Source organism: Erithacus rubecula, assembly GCF_903797595.1.
Source record: "Erithacus rubecula genome assembly, chromosome: Z".
Lineage (NCBI taxonomy): Eukaryota > Metazoa > Chordata > Aves > Passeriformes > Muscicapidae > Erithacus > Erithacus rubecula.
The window spans coordinates 16,494,486-16,516,905 of NC_136661.1; the positions used below are offsets into that span (position 1 = coordinate 16,494,486).

General features: G+C 38.0%; 1 protein-coding gene across 1 annotated transcript; it reads right to left on the reverse strand.

The window, feature by feature from the left end:
- Positions 1 to 5,706: 5,706 nt before the first annotated feature.
- LOC306814528 (granzyme A-like) lies at positions 5,707 to 10,231 on the reverse strand. The gene is made up of 5 exons (XM_079330661.1): positions 10,143 to 10,231; positions 9,296 to 9,440; positions 7,517 to 7,655; positions 6,600 to 6,872; positions 5,707 to 5,872 (listed from the first exon to the last, which is right to left on the reverse strand). Exons 1-5 carry the CDS (start codon positions 10,201 to 10,203, stop codon positions 5,714 to 5,716), a joined length of 777 nt encoding a protein of 258 aa, XP_079186787.1. The 5' UTR covers positions 10,204 to 10,231; the 3' UTR covers positions 5,707 to 5,713.
- Between the last annotated feature and the right edge of the window lie 12,189 nt (positions 10,232 to 22,420).

Here is a 22,420-nt window from a genome sequence, read left to right on the forward strand (position 1 = left end):
ATTTACTTCCAGACTCTTTCTACCTTCAGTTCAAGTTCTGTGGGTGAGATTTTTGTACAACTATATTAATGAGTTTTGTGCATGCTTTGTGCTGCTAGACTGGGTAGCTTTCTGCTTTCCTTGTGTAGCTCCAATGATTTACTACAACTACAGACAACCTCAAAACAAAATTCCACTAAATGGCTTACTGGAGTCACTGTTAAAAGATCTCCTTAACAGTAATAACTAAGCAGCTGGAGACAGTATCTCATTATTGTTGGATCAGCTGCTGCAAACTGTCTGCAAGGCCTGTTCAGCCAGATGAGAAAGCTCAGCAGAGAGTGACATTACCAAACACAGATGGGACTGATGTTGTGAATGCATGGAGAACAATAGTCAGGTTCAACATGTTCCTTTAACAGAAATGTCTCCTCAAAGTGGTGCAGACAGTTAAAGCCCACTCCCTATTAAGAATGTATTTCCTTCAGCTCCTTACTGATATGAAAACAGTCAATAGAGGATGATAGCTTCTCATCCTATGCAGCGTGTTTTCCTGCTGCAGAAAAGTGGATCAAGCCACAGTGTGTATAATTCTGATGTATCTTTCCTTTTCTTTAGTACATATACTTTTTGTAGGTCACAAAGGGAGAGTCTTAAATATAACCCTGAGCCCAGATCAGAGAAGGCTCTTTTCTGTTGCAGAGCATGGGATGTCTTGTCTGTGAAAAGAACATATGTCTGGGGAGAGCATTCACAGCAACAAAGCTTTATAATAACAGTTATTTAAGCTCATTCTTGTGACTTTTTTCTTGAAAGCCATTATTAATGCGTTCAGCCCATTCAATAATTCAAAATATTTGTCTTCCTTCCAATAGAAACATGGCAAAAGATAGTACAATTTATTTAAGAGAACAAAATTTTCTTATCAGTCAATTATGTGAAATGTTAGTAGCTTATCTTACCCTAAAGGAAAAATATTCTAATGCTGAAGAACAATGTCAGGTATACTTTAATTAAATTAGTAAACATGAAAAGAATCTGACCTCTGTAAAGAGTCAGTATAAAGTGTTAGGTCCTGCTTTTAAATTTGATTATTGCAATAAATTTTACATTACCTTAGTATTCTCATTGGTAACTGCCTACGAGTTAATGTATATTGCCTTGAGTCATTCAGGGATCAGTATTGTTCTGTGTATCACATAAATTGTTGTATAGAATCTGTCTAAATACTCTTAGAGTTCTAGGATAAATATGTAATTAAATATAAATGATTTATAGGGAATTGTTTGTTGTTTTCATAATGGTAATGATAACTAACATAATTTGGAATCCATCCTTACTGGATATTTAATAGTTTCCTTAAACCCACACACTATATTTGACAATGATTGAAAATATAAACAATTGCATAATAATTCTATTATTATAGAATTATGCATGGTTATGTTATTAATAATTATTAATAATTATTAATAATAAAGAATTCAGATGGACATAACCAAATGTACGTGTTTGGGCCAAACACAGATGTTAGTTCCTTTCTTAAGGGTACCAGTTCAATTCTGGTTACGAGCAAACAGTTGCTTTCATTGTTAGTAATGAGCAGAGGCAAGGATTCATTCTTGCATTTTTATATTTAAACACTCTGAGTTCAGAAACTTGTATTATTTGGATTCCTTTTTTTTTTTTTTTTTTTTTTTCCCCACAACTGAAAATTTATTTGGAGTATTTCCTGTAGCTGGGGAAGAATAGGATATTAGAGGACTAGAGCAGTGCCAGTCTGTGGAAAATTACTGGGTGGTCAAATGCATGAAAAGAGGTAGATAGGGGCACAAGTTACCTCTGTAAATTAGTGTGAAACCATCGTGTTTTTAGTTCTCATGATTTTTAAAACCTCATCTTGTGCTGTTCACAAGTCATGTGGTTCCTAACTTCAGCTCTGGAAGGCTGAGACCACTCATCTCTTTTACCAGTAAGAGATTGCAATAGACCTGCTATTGGGCTCTCATGTCATCTCATGTGGTCTTCAAAGCAGATTAGAAAATAATATTGGTAATATTGGTTGTCAATTGAGAAATTTCTACCAAGAAGCTGATGTCTAAATTTGGGAAATGACTTAGACAGTGCCTGTCTTCTAATATGAACAAGTTGTTTTCTGGAGATTTATCAGACAATTTAGAATCTGGTTTAAGTACTCAAAATAGTATTTTAAGTAATTTAAAATGTTTTAGGAGTACAAAAAGCTTTCCCCCCATTTTGAATGTTAAAAAGAGTAGAATTAGTCTCTTTGCTCACGCATTTTTAAAAAAATTTGTCCAGAAATTCTCTCTATCCTTTGGCAACACCTAAATTATATTTGCATCATTATATCAATATTATATCAATTATATATAGAAGGAGGTGTATGACACAAGATGGGAGGCTGTAGCATGGAAGGACCTGACCAATACTGAAACCATGTACATTTTGTTGGATGCTGAAGTGTCAAAATAAAAAAGTACACATTTCTCAGCCTAAGAACTTCCCATATCTTAGTTACTTTTTGCACATTGTTGGTTAGTCAGGCTGTATTGCCCCAGACATATTTTAGCATAAAATCTAAAAGTGGGAGAAGCCACTGATGTCAATAACTACGAGAGGACCTTGTTTGTGTGACCTGTAGATCCATTATGTGACCGTGTCTGAGAAGACATTGAAGTGTGCATTCCAGAATGAAACTAATCTGTAGTGAAATTAAATGTATACTGTGGTGCTTTTTTTCTGAATGTGCAGAGTGTGAAGCTGCTGAAAGTTGACCATGCTCTTGCATAGCTGCTTCATTCTGCCAATGCAGATGTCTTACCATAAGAAGTCTTGGTCAAAATTTGAAATCCCAACTCTCTCCCTGTAGAATATGGCATTCTTTTAGTTCATTGCCAGTTACATGCCTGGTATGTTGCTCAGGCCCAGGATGAGACAGAAATCAGAACTCATTTCTAAGAGGTGAGCTTGTTCTGTATCTGTGGTCTGCATGCACTGAAGGCTGAGTTTCCAGGGGTGGCACAGAGGCGTAAGAAAATTTAGGTTGATTAAAATCAGATATTCATCCCTACAGCCCTGTCCAAGGTGGGGCACTGTACAACATGTGGAATCCAAATCTTCAGGTCAAAAATAACTTTTTCCTGAAGAAAAGCTTTATTGCTCATACAATGCATGTATCTTTCTTCTCAGATATATCAATATGACAAAACAATTGTCTGGAATGTAATGACTGAGGAATCCATTTGTTCCCACAGTTAAAAGCACCAAGTCTGTCAGACAGTGCCTTGTTCTTCCCCTATATGATCTGAATTGATGCTGCCTACATATATATTATGTGAGTTTGTGTAATTCAGTTTGTTTGTACCTGTTACTTCCCTCCAATTATCTCATATAGTCAGGCTGAGAAGAAAACAATGACATCTAATTATCATAGCATTTTTCTTAGCTAGTGTGGGTTCCATTCCACAGTGGTGGAACTCTATTGTGAATGGATTCATATCATGCCTCTTGAGCAGACAAATCCCCACCTAGAGGAAAATTCTCTTGCTCTTGCTTCTTTTTTCCTCCAGGTTTATGCTATTTGCAGTAGTGACATAGGCTGGGATTTTGTTTTTACCACATAAGTCCAATTTTGACAGGCTTATTCTGCACAATTCACTGAAGACATCCATGTAAAGAAAAAATTAAAAATATTTTGGGGTAGGCCCTTCACTTTGAGGTAGAAGAGAAAGGCTTCATATTTTTCTGTTGCACATCTCTCTGTTGCACATTTCTTCATGCATTACAAACTTCTCCTTTGTCAGAACATCTCCTTCCCGATCTTTAAGGTTCTCCAACACTTGTTTCAGAACTACCACCTGGAAAATGGAGAAATACTGAATTACAGGATTTGAGGGGTATTTTCCACTGATAAGGATGCTGTTTGTGACTTTGAGGAAGAAGAAAAATTGGGCCAATTATGAAATAATCCAACAGCAAGATGAAAGTAAGGCAGTGAAAATACGAGAAAGAAATGAAATTAGACTAATATATGGGAAGGGTGAAATAGCCCTAGGTGGGCTACAGGTTGACAAGGATATTTTTGTTTCCTGAAAGTTTTTAGAATAAGTTTCTGCCTAAGCAGGGGTCTGGTAGTTTGCAAAGATAAAAAAATTGGAATGTACTTATTTCCTGTGTGTTTAAAGACAGAATCAAGTCACTTCTTTGGGTGTTAGTAGCATTCAGTGGGTCATATTCTCCTCTCAGTTTCACTGATGCAATCTTATTTGTCTGAGAATCTTTTCCTCTTCTCCTGATTTGCTGTTGTGTTTGTGTGTCCCTTTGTGTGCACATTTTATTTGCATATTTTGTGAGTTCAGCCCAAGAGTGATAAAAATAGGAATAAGAATAAGAGTGTGGGAAATTCTGGCTATGTAATGTTTTGTGACAAAGAGAAAAATAAGATGTTTTCATCATCAAAGCTTCCAGTAAAGATCACTGTACTTTAGGTCTTCTTTACCTTCACCCTTCCTTACTTCTCTGTGAGATATCTACTGTCTTGTCTTAATAATATCATGTAGAGGCAGTTGTATAAAAAGGTTTTAGTTTGTGCTTTCTCATTGTGTTTGTAAATGGTGCTTAATTGCTCAGGATGGACAGAGTAGCAATTTTAAAATTAAAATCAATCCAAAATTTCTCTTGAATGTTCCCTGCTTTCTCTTAGCTAATACCTACCTCCAAGTAAAAACCTCTTGAAGCAACACAAAATAAATCCAAGCCCTTGGAAAGCTCATGGCTTTGAAAATGTCTAAGTCTGTTAACATAAAGGCAGGCAGAAACATTTTTCATAATAGGTCTATTTGCTGCTTGACAAATGCTTGTTGAAGCACTTAAAAATTTCACTGCATGTCTGAAACAGCAGTGCTAGCATAATAAAATTAAGAGTGCTTTATATTATCAAAAGTGCTTTATCATATTGAACTCTACAGTTCCTGTAATTTCTCTGAAGAATGGGTTTTCAGATGATTTTTCAAACATGATGCTTCTTACTTTGATAATGTTTTGCAAATATATAACATGTATGGAACATTACACAGATAGTAAACAGATCCTACAGATAATACATAGACTATCTATGCTGCAAGAGACAGAGGTTTCCACATAAACTGACAGCTTAAAGCAGTACATTTTCATTGCCAATTCTTTATTATATCCAAAGCATACAAAGGGATAAAGTCTAGAGGTTTCAAATACAAGACAGTTAGAAATTAATATGTATGTCTCACAGTTGCTTCAACTTAATTTTCTGAAGTTTAGCAGTCCACTACACCTATAAAAGCAGGAGCTTTGCTGCAGAGAAACTCAGTTTTCTAGGTGCCTGTGCTTGTACCTAGCATGCCACTAACTATCAGGGTTTTTGCAGAAGTCCAGCTTGAGGAAGAGCGCTGTATATGCTCAATATGCAGTGAGGACACAAGCAAGAATTATATTCTTGGTGTGAAATACCAATCCATGTAGATCTCAGTGTGAACAAGCACTGCAGGGACGTTGGAATCCTCAGTCCCCAATACCCCCATGACTCCATGGCTCACAGTATAAGCTATAAATGCTGCCATAGCAGAACTACATCAAGCCGCCAAAATTCAGTGTGACAATACTGAACTGTGACAAATACTTTTACCAGTCTAGTGAAGCTGTTTTTAAAAGCCCATTTCACTTACACAAACCCAATCTATTAGGCTCCCCCTATGGTTTTCCTAATCCAGTCAAGGTATCTCTTTGTGAGTCGAGTGTAGACACCAGGGCTATCAGCTTTGCCACATCTCCCTTTCTTCCCAAACGAAGTGATGCCTCTCAACTTGCCCTTACATATTAAAGGTCCACCGGAGTCCCCCTAGAAAAAGGAAAAATATTGTTGTTCAAATTAACAAAAGCTAAAAAATGTTTACTTTAAATAAAATTTTCAGTAGTTAGATGGGGAAAATAACAGTGTACTGAGTGTTATTAGAGATAATTTTTTCCTCCTTGGAAATTAAGATTTCCAAAAGAAAACAAATGAAGAAAAAACGGCTTCATAGACTTAAATCAAATCTTTCAAAAGTGTGTAATGGTGAATGAATCTAGCTCAGTACTAAGGAAGAATTAGTCTTTTTGAAAATGAAGAAAGAAAAGCTGAAAACTTTCCTCATGGAAAGTGTAAATCACCAGAAACTGACACCTCTTTTTTGGTAACTTTTAAAATGCAATATTTAGATATTTTTAAATGTGGTAGTTCTTACACGATAATATACTTGACTTGGGACCCAGTCAAAATTATTTTTTTCAGCAAAACCTGACATCAGAGAAGTTGTTCCACTGAGGTCAGCTACTTGAGAATGGGCCCTTTAGATGTTTTGTGTCCATTTTAGTATTAAACTCATTTTGTTGAAGATGAGGACAGCTATCTCCCATCTTAAGTTTTGATTTTAGGGCTTAGAAGAACAAGCCTTGGTAAATCCACTGATATTTGATGAAATTCTTCATTGATCTGAAGAGAGACAGGGATTGAAAATGCACAATGCTGGTACCTTATATTTTTTTTTTTAGTATACAATTCATGCAGTCATAGTAAATACACTTACATTACATGAGTCCTTTCCTCCATTCTTAGCCCCTGCACATATCATGTTCTCTGTAATGATAGGTTTTCCATTATAATGACGTTGGTCATTGCAGATCTCCCTCTTGATGACAGTGATGTTGACTTCCATCAGGGCAGCAGGGAGCTTGCGTGGATCATTGGCAGTACTACCCCATCCTGCTACTGTGCAAATTGTTCCTGGCTTGGGATCATCTTCTGAGGGAGGCAGGGGGATTGTTTGCACAGCTTTGTTAAGATTTGCTCTTTTCTGAAGCTGTAGAAATATGGAAAATAGGTGTTATGGGGTAGAGTCCAAGAGAGGGCTTTGCATATTAACCATTAGATCTTTCCCATTATGGTAATTAATGCAATCTCTTTTGAGATTCCTTAATTCTTTGTGACAGTATTTATGTCATCAATGCAACAGAGTATTCTTTGTCTCATGAGAGCCCACTTACCTTCTGCTGACCTATTAGCTTTAAAAAGCATCTTATTTTCCTTCCCTGGCTCTCAGAACATTTAGAAGACAAAATAACAGTAATTACTGATACTGACAAAAATGAGGATTGGTAAAGTCAGACATTTTTAATTAGAACGGTTTTTCAGACAGAACATCAGTATTTTTAATGTAATGTTTTATCTGCATGAATATTCTTCTATGGAATATCTTGATGAAATGAAATATCTTGATCAAACTCCAGAATTTGTCTACTAGCTGTGGAAAATGTTACAGGAATTATCAATTGCCTTAGTTATCATTGCATCCACAATTCCCCAGGCTGCTGGATTAGCAGACCAGACTAAATCACCCCAGAAAAAAAGCTACCAGAAATTCTCTTGGCTCATCTCCTTCACAAAAAGGAAGAAAATAGTTCAGTGCAGAGATGTATATTCCACAAGTGATACGTAAGTTTGTACCTGCAGCAGCATAAAGTCGCCTTCTTTAGTTTTGGGGTCATAGCATGGATAAGGAAAACGTTCTGCAATCTGAAGAATCTGCTTTTCTTTTTCACGTTTTTTCAATGAATGGGCTCCAAGAATAACTTGACCTTTTTCCCTGAGGAGAGGACCACATAGTTATTGTTATTCACTTTGATGTAACTCCAAATTTTTTGCTGGTTAATGTGGTGCTGTAGTGTCCATCTGCTACAGTCTCCTTTTTTGTGCCAGATAAGTAACATTAATTTAGAAATATCTAAAAGATGGCCCTGTTCATCCAACAGCTAAAAAAAAAAAAAAAAAAAATTAATCAGTGGACTGAAATTCATGCTATCTCATTTTCATAAGGAGTATGGAAAGGTTTTAGGTACTTCACTCAGGACCTGTCCCTATTGTTTCCTGAGCTGGATGAATGGTTGATGTGTCAGGTTTGCTGTGGGCACTTGTCTCATCAACCATGCCTCTGTAATTTATGCTGAATATTAAGGAAAAATGTTAATTCAGATATATATCCTGACTGTATCAAAATGTACCATTGCTTTGCTCTAATAGATTTCAACACCATTTTCTTAATCTGTGTGATACACAGCCCATTCCTCTTCTCTAGGTTTTTCTGCAACTTACTGCACTTACAAGGTCCTGAGGTGTGGCAGAGTTGTGCCTGCTGCAGCTCTCTGACAGAGACACTAGAAGTCTGTAGCACCCCTTGGCTAAGCAGATGTTACCAGCTGACCACAGGCACAGCTGGTTTTGGGCAAACAAGGCATCCTAGAGTTGAATGGGAGAATATTCGTGGAGAAGATGTTTATGTTGGCCCTCATTCATGTATTATTGTGGAAAACTCAACCCTGAGAAAGTGTTTGCTCCTTTCCTTCATCTATTGAGAGTTGTCTGTTGACACCATTAAGTTAAAAATGAATTGTATTTTCTCTTTAATGCAATCTCATTTGGAAACATTCTTTACTTTCTGTTAATACACAGCTTTTGAGCCCAGTGCTCTCTTTGTAGTGGGTTCCACATATCTCCCTGTCTGGACAAAGACAGGAGAGATGGACACATTTCTCTGATATTTGCAGAGTCCAGTGGCTCACTAGTCTTGGTCAGGCTGCTGACAGAGACTGAGTGAGGTCTGGCTCAGCAACAGCTCCAGTCTTCCCCACAAAAGTAAGCAGGGATGGGATGTATAATTTAAAACTCATTTCTTGCCTTGCTGAAGGACTCAGTAGAGCCAAATAACCATTTGCATCTTGATTTGGGCAGAAGAAGAAAGAATGGCTGGCAAGCCTATGTACCAGGCAAGGCAGAGATTTCTCAGTGCCTCCTGTCATCTGCTCAGAGGATTTTTGCTCCTGTGTCAAGCATGTGCTGTCTCTTTCTAAGAGGTATTACATATCTCTTACAGAATAAAGCTGCAAGAATTAATTTTGTTTCACAGAGCAGCAGTTAAAACTGTACATTCTCTCATCTAGTGTACAGGTTGACTGAGAAAACAGGGATAAAACTTTCCCCCAAATTCACTGCTTCAGTGTTGCTATTCTGTGCTTGCATGCAGTTAGAAGTTTTAAAATATCTCTTCAGAAACAATGGAGTTCAGTATGCCTTGTTATATTTTTTTACTCACTTTGCTGATAGAACCTATAAAGCACAGTAGTCAACATGATCATGGTTGTGATAAATGGATAAAATTACCAGAGATCCTAACTCTCCTGCTCGAGCAGAGATACTAAGGACAATACCTGAATCAGAGTAAGAACTTACACTTTACAGTGTGCAGCCGTTAACACCCAGTTTTCCTTGATTAAAGCTCCTCCACAAAAAGTTCTTCCTCTTCCCTTGATTTGGACCATAAATGGTCTTGTGTGTGGTTTTACTTCATTTCCTCCAATGATATCCACACACAAACCTAAAAAGTAAGCCACAAGACACACAGGTGGGCTGACAAATACTGTAAGACACATCCAAAGTGCAATGAGCAGAAGTCTTAGAAAACACAGCTGTTGTAATTAAAAAGCATAAACACACACACAAGTGTGCACATATAATGATGGTTTTCAGGACAGACTTTTAAAACTGTTCAGCAGTGTGACTTCTTTGCATTTCAATAATACTGGAACGAGATCAGTGGGGCAAGCTAGGGCAAAAGCCCCACCAAAGTTTGGCTGCTTTTGCAGAGATTTATTTTCTTGAGGATAACTGATATGGTTAATTTCTTAGCTTTCATTTTAAGTAACAAGCTTGGATCTCCATATCATAAATATTGTGCAGGGAAACTGCACTGTACAATGCAAGCCACCATTTTTCAGAAAAAGAGAAAATCAAGCAGTTAATGTATGCCTAGGCCTCTGGAGAGAAAGATCAGATGATCATTATTCCTCTACTCAGAACTCCTCCAAACAGCTTGGACTTCATGTAGCTTTTCTTAAGACTACCCATTCAGAAATTATATTTTTTTGTGTGACAAACCTAATAATGCAGACAGTGGAGACGAGCTAATTATAAGAATTCAAATAATAATTGTGACTACATCCTTTACATTAATATATGTTGGCTTAACTAGAATTCTATACATCTGCAGTTACCTTCAAAAGTATTAAATTGTACTTACCTCCATGAATTACCCCGAGAATGACAGCAGCAAGGGTGTACCAAGGGAGGAAAGCACCCATGATTTCTGTCTGATATTTCTCCTTATTCACTATTTTATAGACCTCTATCTACCAGTCTGTTTATATATATACATAAATGAAGAGGATGTGGGTTTTGTTTTTCCTCTTAAGGGTATTTGACATCAATAACCACGACAATGACAGAAACCCTCCCCAGTGATGTACCTAACAGCAGAAGTGTTAGTGAGAATTTGTCATCTGCTGTGGTGTGAAGAAAGTCTCTGCCTCACTTCATATTTTCTCTGCAGCATTTGCTGAGAGCTGATGTATGGGGTGAAACACAGTGGGACTCAGCTCACATCAATTTAGGCTGATTCAGTTGTCCACCTGAAATTGTAGTGTTTCATTCCAGACCCCTCAGGTAGCTTCCAGGGCAGTGGTCACAGCACCAAGCCTGAGTTCAAGATGTGTTTGGACAATGCTCTCCGGCACAGGGTGTGATTCTTGGGGTATCCTATGCAGAGCCAGGAGTTGGATTTCAGTGGTTCTTTTGGGGTTTCTTCCAACTCAGGATATTCTGTGATTCTGTGAATAAATCTTATCTAGAGCCTTGTAAAGGCACAGTTTCTCCTTTGCAAATGTGTACCCAAATAATAAAAATATCTTGCATCAGTATCAAATAATCTGGAGTATCAATTATTCTATAACCTAACTAGTGAAATGTCACACAAGCTGGAAGGATTCTTCAAGTCCTGAGCCTCACAACAGACAATCTGCAGAAAGAAGCCCCACAATAAAGAGCTTGCAGAAATCTTCTGGGTTCTAGCTGTATCCTATCTTGAGCTCAGTTGGCCTAGTGCCATGTGAATTTCACCTGTGGAAGACCTTGGGCAGACGTTGCTCAAGTTTGCTGTTGCTCTCCTGTCTGGGACAGAGGATAACTTGACAATTTTTCTGAAGAAGGCATGTGTAGATCTAATTTTAGAGACTGTGGAACTCTTTGTCACTGATGTGTCTTTGTCGAGACACAGTCACCTATGTGACATGGTGACAGCTCCATGCACTGCTAAATCTCACCAATATTTAATTTTCTTTAATTTTTCTCTTCAATACTAACACATCCCCATAATTGTCATCACTTCCTGGCACTTGTGTTCTTTTTCACAGTGTTCTTCTGAACATACCATCACCAGATGCCATGGGCACAATTCTTTATCAATCACAATTATTTGACAAAATGTGATTTTATGATACTTTAATTAGCACTCTTACCATAATGACACTGTTCCCTGTCTGGACTATGCAGAGACATGATCAGGATGAGCACTTGTGAGCAAAAATGCTGTAAGCTCAGACATCCTTAAACTTATAGTGCTACAATGATTCATCCTTGGATGGTTCTAAGTGAGGTTCAATGCCCAGTAAAAAGAGGTTTGGTACATATCATCCTACATTTCCCTGATCTGTTTTCAAGGAAAATCTGAAAAGACACAGAATAAAACATTAACAAATGTTCCTTGATGTTTTCCAGGTAAATATTTATTTGAACCAAGTCTTCTATAGGCTGTTTATACTTTTTTCAATTTCCCATTGTGCTTCTATTTACTTCTAAATCATACTTACTTCTAAAGAGATTTTTTTTTTTCTGAAACTCCATAGGTACTAGCATATCTATGCTCCTTAAGAAATCCCCTTCAATTCTGAGAGATCGATTGACACTGATAATTAGAATTAGAAACATGCAGTATAAACTATTGTTCACTATATGCTGATGACTTTCTGTGCAAGCTCCTGAATTACCTCTCTGACAATCCATGGCAGGGGTGCTAAAGATCAGATTGATAAACACATAACGACCACCAATTTTGTACCCAAATGCTTTGTCACAGAGTTTTCTCCATCTTGTAATTTACATTGCTGAGACTGAAAATTTGACATAAAATTTTAGGGTGTTCAGTTAGTGGCTGAAAGGACTCTTTTGGTTATGGCAGTAAATTAATTTATGGTGAAGTTCAGATTCTATTGCGTGTAAGAGGAAACCCAAAGCAAATCTTCCTTCCCAAGTCAAATCCTTTCCTTAGCTCCTCTGTTGCAAACTCAACTGGTCTTCAAGGGGAGTGAGGTATTGTAAGCAAAGCACTCCATCCTTTCTCCCTGCAGTGCTCACAAAGCAGAGTCACTCCCTTGGCAGGAGCCACTGCCTGAGTGAAAGAACAGGAGTATATGCAGTTCTATTTCCAGCCTCTGCCTTTGGGGAAGTTTCCCATGGGCTTCAGGCCCATGGGTCAGTGGATCATTTTGAGCTCTATTACTGTGCTGAGGTCTTTTACCCCTTTTCTTATACTCTGTCATTTTGACCATTTTCCTTCCCCAGTGACTGTGTTTCTTTCTTCATGCTGCCTTCTTTGGTGCTTGAGGTGAGCATCAGATGTGATTTTAGGACACCAGTTCAAGAGACCAATTTAAACTGCACCTCTAAACCTTCCAGGTTTGCTGGTGCTGAGTTCAGGCATCCTCTGCTCAGCTGAAGGGTTTTCTTGGGCTGGGAAGGGGGGCCAGGAGAGTGGTGCAGAGCTGGCAGCAGGCAGGAGCGCAGCAAGGCAGGGCTGCCACACTTCCCCTGCCTTCTCCTTGGGCTGCCCCAACCCCAATCCCACCCCAGTGTGTCTGGACACACACACCTTCATGGCTGGGAGACAGATTCCCAGGGATTTGATGGATAAAGGGCAGAACATATACTGGGGCATACCTATTTTATTTTCTTTTCTGATACCAGTGCCCATACTTACTTGCTTATCTTTTGTGCCTCAGCTATTCACTCAGTGTCCCTGTTTCTATTTGTTATGTTTATTTGTTATCAGTGGAAAATGTGGTAGCACAGAAATATGAGTAGATGTAGTAAACTCAGGGAGTCCTCAAAGCTCTTCAGCAAATCAGCATTTCTCCTATGATGTTGATAGAATTTGGCAGAAAGAATCCAGCATTAGATGTTATGCTCTAGCAACACAAACCTTCTTGTGTTTGGCCACAACATGAATCTGTTTCATATTTTGTCTCTTACTCTTTTTTCCAATACAGATATTTATTGGGACTGCAAAGCCATAAAGGACAAACATAATTAAGCCTTTAGGACTCTATTTGCAGAGATTACCTATGGGTAATCTCCAGTGGATGAAAAATTCTGGAATCAGATAGATAATGGAAAATGAATAATGACTCTGGGGGAACTGGAACTGGCTCTTTTAAGAGTTGATGAATTCTAATAGTCATCTGTTTTCTTTTAAAAGAACTTTGGAAGAGTCTTCTGAAACATGAATTGTGTTACATTGTGCTGAACTGTGTGCATGCTTTCAAACTGGGTTCTAACTAATAAGATTCTGTAACATAGAAATCAATCTCATTCAACAGTGAGATTGAGAGCTGCCTTCTATAATTCTTGAATAAAAATTATAGCCAATTCTATTGAGCAAGTTATATTTTTAATTATTTCTGAATAATCCAAAATACAGTAGCAAGATTTGTAACTTCTTCACACAAGGGCAGACTGGGTTTTTTGTAGTGGTTTACCAGGAAGGCATGCAAAATATGCATACAAACAGAGGTCTACAGCACAGAAATGTTTCTCACCAACACACCTTTTTTTTATGTGACCACAGATTAGATTTTTGTTTGCATTTGGCACTTTCAGAGTCCATGATTTTCTGTATTTGAAAGCTTCACCCCTCAAAATGATTTTTAACAAAATATGAATGGCTTTGTCTTACATGTGTGTGGCTGGTCTTGGCTTGTCTTTAATATCCCATATTCCTTAGCTTATAAAGTAACAGATGTTTGATAATTCTCAGTGGCTCTTGTTAATTTACAAGGGAATATTTTTTAGCTTTCCAACTGAAGATGTTACCTGGGCAATGGAATTCTGTGGAGCAATTGCTGGCTACTGATGTACCACTGGAGTGACTTTTGTACTCTATGTGCCCTGAGTTTACTCTATCTGTATCTACTTTTTAGGAATAATGTTTGAACTCTACATGTCCTGATTATTCCTTCACACTGGTGTTTTCTGAGGCCTTTTCAGGCAGCCCTTGCATTCATCATTCATTTTCCCATTTTTTTTTCACTAGCTTAAAGACTCTTGGTTTGATTCTTCTCACTTTTGTTTTCTTTTTTTCATTTGAAGCCAAAAGTGTGTTGAATACCCTGAGACATCTAGGTGTTATTGAGGGATTAGATTTTATTTAGGTTTCATTAAGCGATTCAAGAAACAGGCAATTTTAAAGAAACTGTAAGAGACAATCTAAAGAAATCAATCTGCAGCAAAATAACACGATGTTAATGATGTAAAGGGAAATTTCAGAAGAGGAGCCTATTAACAAAAACTTTCAAACCCAGTTCCTGTAGGGGACATTTAAATGCAAAAGAGTGCATGGCAATTTGCAGTGCTCCTGTCAGCAAATAGCAGCAGCTATGACCCTTGGAAGGTCTTCTGCTCTTCTGATGTCTTTAATTGCTGTCAGTCTACTGACAAGATGCTAGTACTCACCTAAGAATAAAAATATTCAAATTCTCAGTTCCTCTGGGTAACACATAATATAATTGCACTTCTGTTGCACTTCAGGTGGCTGCACGGACATTGTTGGAGGACATGAAGTGTGTTCCTCATTCCTGGCCTTATGTAGCTGCTGTGTGGCACAGGAATTTAGGTGCTTTTTGTAGAGGAACTCTTGTGGAAAAACAATGGGTTTTGAGAGCAGCGCATTGTAAGTATCTTAAATTGTGGCAATTTTAATTCTTCATTGAAGTGAGGCATGGTATGCAAGCCTGTAAGACAGGAAAGGTGAGTATTGACTTTTTAATAAGTTGTTAAAAGTTGCAGTTCTCTCACTAAAATTATTCTAGAACTTATAATTTTGTTTTTAGTTGCTATAAACTACTAATCTGCATTGCAGAGTTACCTTCATTAGTCAGACCCTGCCAAAGCTGTGGCATAAATACTGTGCTGTTGAAAGATCAAATTAATTCTTTATTCATGTGAAAGAGCAATGTCTTACAGAAGGGAATATGTCTCAAGGTTTTTTAAACAAATCCTCCTGTGTGCCTGGAACTAAGCCTCAAAATACCCTGAGAGATGAAGCTGAATTAGGTGGGGACACTATTCCTCTCCTTTTGGGTGACCTGGGCTTACAATCCCAGGATGTCATTCACGACTGTGACAAGGAACCTTGTCCTTTTGGCAAATTAAAAGCGAGCAGAAGCACCTCTTCCCCCTTTTGGCAAGTCAAAAGTGAGCAGAAACACCTGTTCCCCAGGTGGGATCCCCAGGTCAGCTCTGCTGTTGAACAGCTGACTCAGGGTAAGAGGGACATCTACTGTTCAAATTAGGAAGTATAATGCCCTATTTTTCTTAAAATGTTCCCTGAACTGTATTTTAGTTGTGCAATTTTTCCTTCTTATCTTGACTAGCTGAAAGGAAAGAAGTTAGAATAAATTTGTGCAAACTTGACCTCCTTAAACACACTGTGGGCAGATTGGTCTGCCTTCTTCTATGAGTTAATCTGAAATAGAGGACACAGCTCCTCTATTTAATTAATCTATTTTCCTGAGTCAATTTGATTTTCACTATTTTTCAGATGAATCAGGTTTTATTGTAAGGGTAGAAATATTAATTACTAGCATTGTCTGTTTTGCAAATTTACAAAACAAAACCAAGTCTTCTTTTTTGGAATTACAGGACTTCTTAATGGAATATGGAGCTTCTAATTCTTCAGTCAATATGTCAGAGATAGCCAGTCAGGTGCACTTATAAAAATACAGATTTGTTAGCTTTCAGTAGAAAGGGCATTGTCTGTCTCTGATCCTGTGGAGAATGTGCTTTGGTCACTGATTTGGGTTTCTAACAGAACGCTGTTTCAGACTGACTTTAAGCCTTTGACACTGGGGCTAGCTGAACCAGTCTGGCTTCATTTTTTTTAGCTCTAAGACAATGCTCACACAAAACCAGCCAATGTTCTATATCTGGTGCAATTGCAGTGCATGTAGAACTTCATACATAATGGATCTCATCTGAAATAATTTTTCTCTTAGGCAAAACAACATGAAATCAGCAACACGAATCTCTGTGCAGCCTGTGAACCACCTGTTAGAGTCACAGAGATGGAGACATATCAATCTCCATATGGAATGGAGACATATCATTGAGAGGCATATTCTCTCTGAGGAAGTGTGATAAAAATTCTTTGTAGACAGAAGAGAAATTTTTGGACTTGAGTACTTCTTTTGCAGCTATTTTCCCAAACAAGTTTTCACATATAAATAAATGAATTCTGTTTTTCAGTGAGACATGCATCCTTAATGAAGAAAATATTTATTTTAGTTTGTATTGATAAAGTCTTTGTTCTGGCTTGGATAAATTTTCCCATTTATAGTGAGATTATCTTCAGAAAATGAAGCACAGGCAATATGTGCTCTGCAATATCAAATTTGGGCAGCATTAAGTTTAGCAGGGCAAAATGAAGAAAGACAAATGTTAATAAATACATTTCTGATTATACTTATGGAGCCTGAAATAGAGTGGAAATTATTGTCTGCTTAACTCCTAACGTTTATTAGCAGGAAGTGAATGTCTTTAAATTTTAGCATTCTCCTTTTTTTTAAAATATCCACTACGGGATATCTTCTTTAACGTGCTGAATCCTGTGTTTAGAAAATTAAGGACAAAAATCTTATTGATATTAAAGATACTCACTTTAACATTTACCCATAGGCATAACACTCAGGGTAAGTGTTGAGTACTGATGTGTGTTCTGACATGCTGTTTATGTCAGCAAAATTTCACTGCTTTGAAGGCTTAGATCATAAATCCAAAGGAGACCTTTCAAAGTGTAAGGAAAGGCATCAGTAGCTGCAGTTCTTGTGCATGCAATTCCCCTTATAAAGACAGGAGGCTCTTTCATGAAATTAATTCCAAAATCTAAAATTCTCTGGAGGTCAGTTATTGTACAATTATTTAAATAAATTATATTTACAGTAAAGAAATATTACTTTATAGAGGAAAAAAAAAGCTCATGTCAAAACATTGAAACAAATTATTTCCTGTTCTATGTTTTAATCACGTTGTTGTAAAATGAAATGATGTTGTGCTGCACATCTTGTGATTATCCTCAGAGATGTTGCTCAGCTCCTGTAGTGACTTTCTTTTCCTATACTTTCTATAAATTATAGAATGGATGAATTGGAAGACAAGGTTGTTCATCAGGCATCCATTGCTGAAAAAGAATGACAGATATTTGTGATTATGGAAACATTTCCTCTTTGTCAGTTTGACTGACCTCTCTTTGATGATGATATAATGCTCCTCAAGGAACTGCTTTAATTACTGCTGTATTTTTATGAAAGGAATTGTGCTGATGATCATTATGGCTACTCTTTGATATTGAAGAGCACATTGTTTAGGTAGCTCAACAACATCACATAACAGTCTACTTTTGGTTGGATTAATCTAGATGAAGTTAGAGAATCACTGGCTCTGTGGGCAGGGATGATATTTAAAGCCCACTCTGTGCTCTGAAACTCCCTTTTTAATCCATTCACTGCATCATCTGCTCCAAACCACAAAGCACATTCCCTAGCAATTTTTCAAAGGCAATGCTGAAGGGATGTATGCCATGGAGTCTGGCTCACATCTCTATCCCAGAGTTATATCTTATGTTGGACTAAGTAAAAATGGAGATGGAATTCAATTACTGTTAATTTTCTGGGGTGACTAGGTAAAATGTGGATAATACAGGACATACAGACTCAGCTCTAGGAGCACAGAGTGGTCGCAAAGTGGAGAGGCTCAGGACACTGCAGAATGAAGCATGGAAAATATCCTTGCCAACATCATCATCTGGTGCCAAAGTGGGGCAGGGCTATAAGAATTTGAATTTACAGGGAGGTGACCCTGTCCATGGCAGGGGGGTTTGGACTGGATGGTTTTTAAGGTCCCTTCCCACTGTAACATTCTGTGATTCTATTACTCTATGACTGGAACCTGGCTTTTAGTTTTTAGATGACATCACTATTTTGACATGGCAATGACACGGAGGAAAGGAACCATGTCCCTTCCTGTGTCAGCTGGAACACTTACAGGCATCTGTGGTTCAAGTACCTGATCATGGCCCATCTCTGAGAGGCTCCTTCCCCCAGATGTTGGTGAGCACTCTACATCTGCTTGATTGTCAATTTAGCTCATCCCACTGACTTCTGTGGCCAGAAGTACCAGAGTATCTGCGAACACAAAACCAAAATGGATCACTAGGGGTAATATTTCTAGAGCTGAAAATCACAACTCTCTTCCAGAATGATATGGATACCATAAAATGCTTTGAATTTGACTCAGAAGCAGGGATAGCACTAGTACCAGAGCTTACCTCCCATCTCTACACTTTTGCAGTAATGGAGTATTAAATGGCTTGGAAAAAGTTTTTCATCTTTGGAAATTTTCAGCAGCAGTGACAAGAATAACTGCAAAGATTTTTTTTTTTTAAATACATTTTTGATTTGTTGGAGTGCATTTTTGAAAGGTAAAAAGCCAGAATTGTTTAGCTGAGAACCATACAGCACCCTGTGAAATGTATCATGGTGCAGTGATAATAAGACTGAAATGTCTGTTCAGTAGCTGTGAGACCTTACCAAACACACTCAGGATTTATGCCAGGGTTTGGCTGTGTTTTCATCTACTGGCTTTAACTGACCTCTCCTGTGGGATGGACCTGTTAGGCAAAGGCCAACAAAACACAGACAGATTGAATAATTTAACCCCTTTAGAATTTCTCAGAGTAAAAATTGGCAGTCAGAGTAGACTCAGACCTGATTTTTCCTCAGTGATGTTGCTGCTTTTGTGCCTAATTGCTTATCGCTTTCATTTTCATCTTTCATATAGGCACATTGCATTGAGCTTTGAGATTTTCTGCCAAACACCAGAATCTGATTTCAACACTGACGTTTAGTGGCAAGTTAGGTTTGTGAACAGGACATAGATCCAGCAGCCTAACTCTCACGTAGGTTTTACATTTCCCATCATATCCAATGGAATGCTGGGCTTGAACTCACTACCTCTGCCACAGATGGGAAATTGCTGTACTGCTACTATGGAAAGTCTTTTGAATTCTCAAAGGGGCAATTAAGCTTAGGATCAGTTCCTAAATGTGAAAAATTATTTTTAAAGGAAGTATTGGTAAAATGAGACTAAACACTAATTGAAAATAGATGATATTTCCTTTCTGCGTAAGAAATCTAGTTTTCTCTTGTTTTTCCTTATTTTTCTTTTCCTTTTTAGCTGGATACTGCCAAGCTGAATAAATATATGCAACACTTGCTTCTGCCTAACTCTTTTGAAGATGTTGAACCTGGCACACTCTGACAGGTGGCTGACTGTCTGGGGAGGCACATCACCAGGAAAGCCACCAAAATATTTCTGGAAGGCAACTCTTAAAATTGTCAGTAGGAAAAGCTGTAGCAAACATTATGCCAATGAGCCCAAAATAACCTACAACATGTTGTGTACTACACAAAAACTACACAAAAGGGAAAAGTAAGTTATATCTGAGCAATACTTGCAAGGTAAGAAGCAAAGTTATCAAGGGGGTAACATATATTTCGCAATGGTTCCTCTTTCACTGGGAACAAAGCAGTGTTAGACATCTTAAGAGGCTGATCATGTTTTAATGATTTTAACCACATTTATGAGAGACTTTATTGTTGTGAAAAGGGCATGTTAAAACTTTGTTTAGTTTAGATCAGGGTACTAAGCATGATCCAGACTATGGGAATTTGAGCCTGGGGATTATCTGCTAATTTCAGCTGTATCACTTTAGCTATGGTGCTTTCCTTAGATACGACCTGTAGTTATGGGAGTAAAAGCAGAGCCTTCAGGGTATCAATCATCTGGTCCTTCCAAGAAGTCAGATACTACCTTAATAGTACAGAATTAACTGTAAACCCAAAAGGGCTGTTGGGTTCTTGCTTTTGATGCTCCCTGTGTTGAATCCAGAAGAGACAATTGATGAAGAAGTGAGAATCAATTTATACCAATAATAAAAAACATATTTTGAAATAGAATCATGGTAGCACTCTGCTGGTCCACAGCATTTGCATCAAAGGCTCCCTCAGGTTTGAAAAGCAACCTCTCTTTATTCCTCATCCAACTCTCATGAAGTGATGTAAGGGAATTGCTTCATTTCATAGCCTGGAAAAGGTTAGAGGCAACATTTCCAAACATACTTGTGCACTGCAGGTGGCACTGCATGCTCCTCTGGAGAAAAATGGACACACTGACAGCTACTTCTGGTTTGTCATCCAGGGAGATTCAGGTGGGCCATTAATCTGTACTGGTCAATACTGTGGGATTGCTTCTTTTGGAGAATGTGGAAATAGAAGCATACCTGGAGTTTATATGCTGCTCACTGAAGAGCACCATATTGACTGGATAAAAGGACCATTTCCAGTGACAGAGAACCATGAAAAAGTCCAGAGCATTTTAATAAATACTGTGCTGAGCATTAGAGCTGGATGCTGCTGTTTAGTGCACCACCTTTGAAATGTACCTCCCAGCTCACAGCTTTGCTGGCACCACCACAGCTTTGTGAGAACAGTTTAAAATATCCACATTTGTACAGATGACACCTTTACTAATCTCTAACAGGAAACTGCCACTTAGAAAATATAATTTGTATTGGATTCCACTCTACTTCTTACTGGGATGGGAAAGTATTCATTACACCTGGGATAAAGCAACATTTGTTAATATATACATTATACAAAAATTCAGTTTCAGATAGATAGTGAATGAGATGTCTGCTGAATGAGAAAAAATAGAACAAAAGCTTAAAATGTTCAAATGGTTATCTATGATGTTACTGAACTCCAAATACTTCATTTTACCATTACTGAATATTTTTTATCTATATTCAATTTCAAAGAGTTGAAATATTAAACAGAGAGAAAGAGTTTTCCAATTAGTAATTACTCTTTATTATAAAGACACAGAGAGATAAAAATAATGTCTGTCTTTTTCCCCTGGACATCTTTATTTTTTTTTTTTTTTTGTGCTCATGGTTTATTTTTGGGGGACTATTGGATTTGTTGTTTTTTGCTTGCTTGTTTGTTTGTTTGTTTTGTTTGTTTTGTTGTTCAAATAAAAAATTATTGCCCACCTTGGGTCATAATCTCATTCTTTCAGTTAACACTTTGCTCAACAAGTATAAATACTGATTGCAATAGATGTAATTATAGTTCTTTAGCACAGCTCCTATCTAACATCTGCCAAAACAAACAGGACTCTAGCTATGGATTTGAAAAGACTTTGAGTAACAGAAGAACCTGGTGTATTTCTGAAGAAATCTGTGGCTAACTTGCTGTACTCCATTTCCTCCCAAATATTTTCTAGGTCTTTTGTAACTAACATTTTTGAAGTGACCATCTGTGGAGTTTCTCTTATTGCACTAACACTTTGGGATGTTGTAGAGGCATGAATAAATAACTCCAGCATAACCTACCAGCCTTGATTATTGACCAGAGCCGTGTTGCAGTTATGAGCAGGGCAGGACAAGTTCATAAAGGATATATATGCAGGAAAGAAGAGACTGAACACCACAAAACTGGGTTGGTCATTTGCCATAGTGCAGTAAAACCTGAGACTGTGGTGTGTGGGGGCTTAGACCCAGTTCTTGTTCCAGGTTGTAGGAAGGAAGAACTTAGGAGATGTCAGTGGGACTGGGCTCGGTACTGGAATACACAGAGAAGTGGGAAAGACTGAGGGAAAAAGCAAAAAAGTTATAGAGAAGTGGAAAGAATAATGAGCCATTGTTCTCACTTTACAGCCGGGGTCTCGGAGGATGTTGGAACACAAATTAGTCCCTCTTAGACTGGAGACTTTTCACACCATGCAGCCCAATGGCCACCAATTTGTGTTTAACTTGGCAAAGGCAAGTCTAGCACTCCCTCACTCTTGTGAACAGTGGCTGTCTATGTCACTGATGGAAAAGAGTGAGTGATAAACCTGGAAACCATAACCCAACAGGTTCATTGCAGCTCAGATGCTGGGCTTGCTGTGTGTCATCTCCTCCAGATACTTCACACCACCTTGTTTCAGTTTCTGGGTGATGCAGCATGTGGAAGGGTGCTCCTGCTAGGCCTGACTGCCCCTGCCCAGACCTGTGTCCCCTCCACTCACCAGAACCCATCTCAGCCCCCAGGGCCAGCAGCCCCTCCCTCAGCAATAGTTAACAAGCAGCAGCCT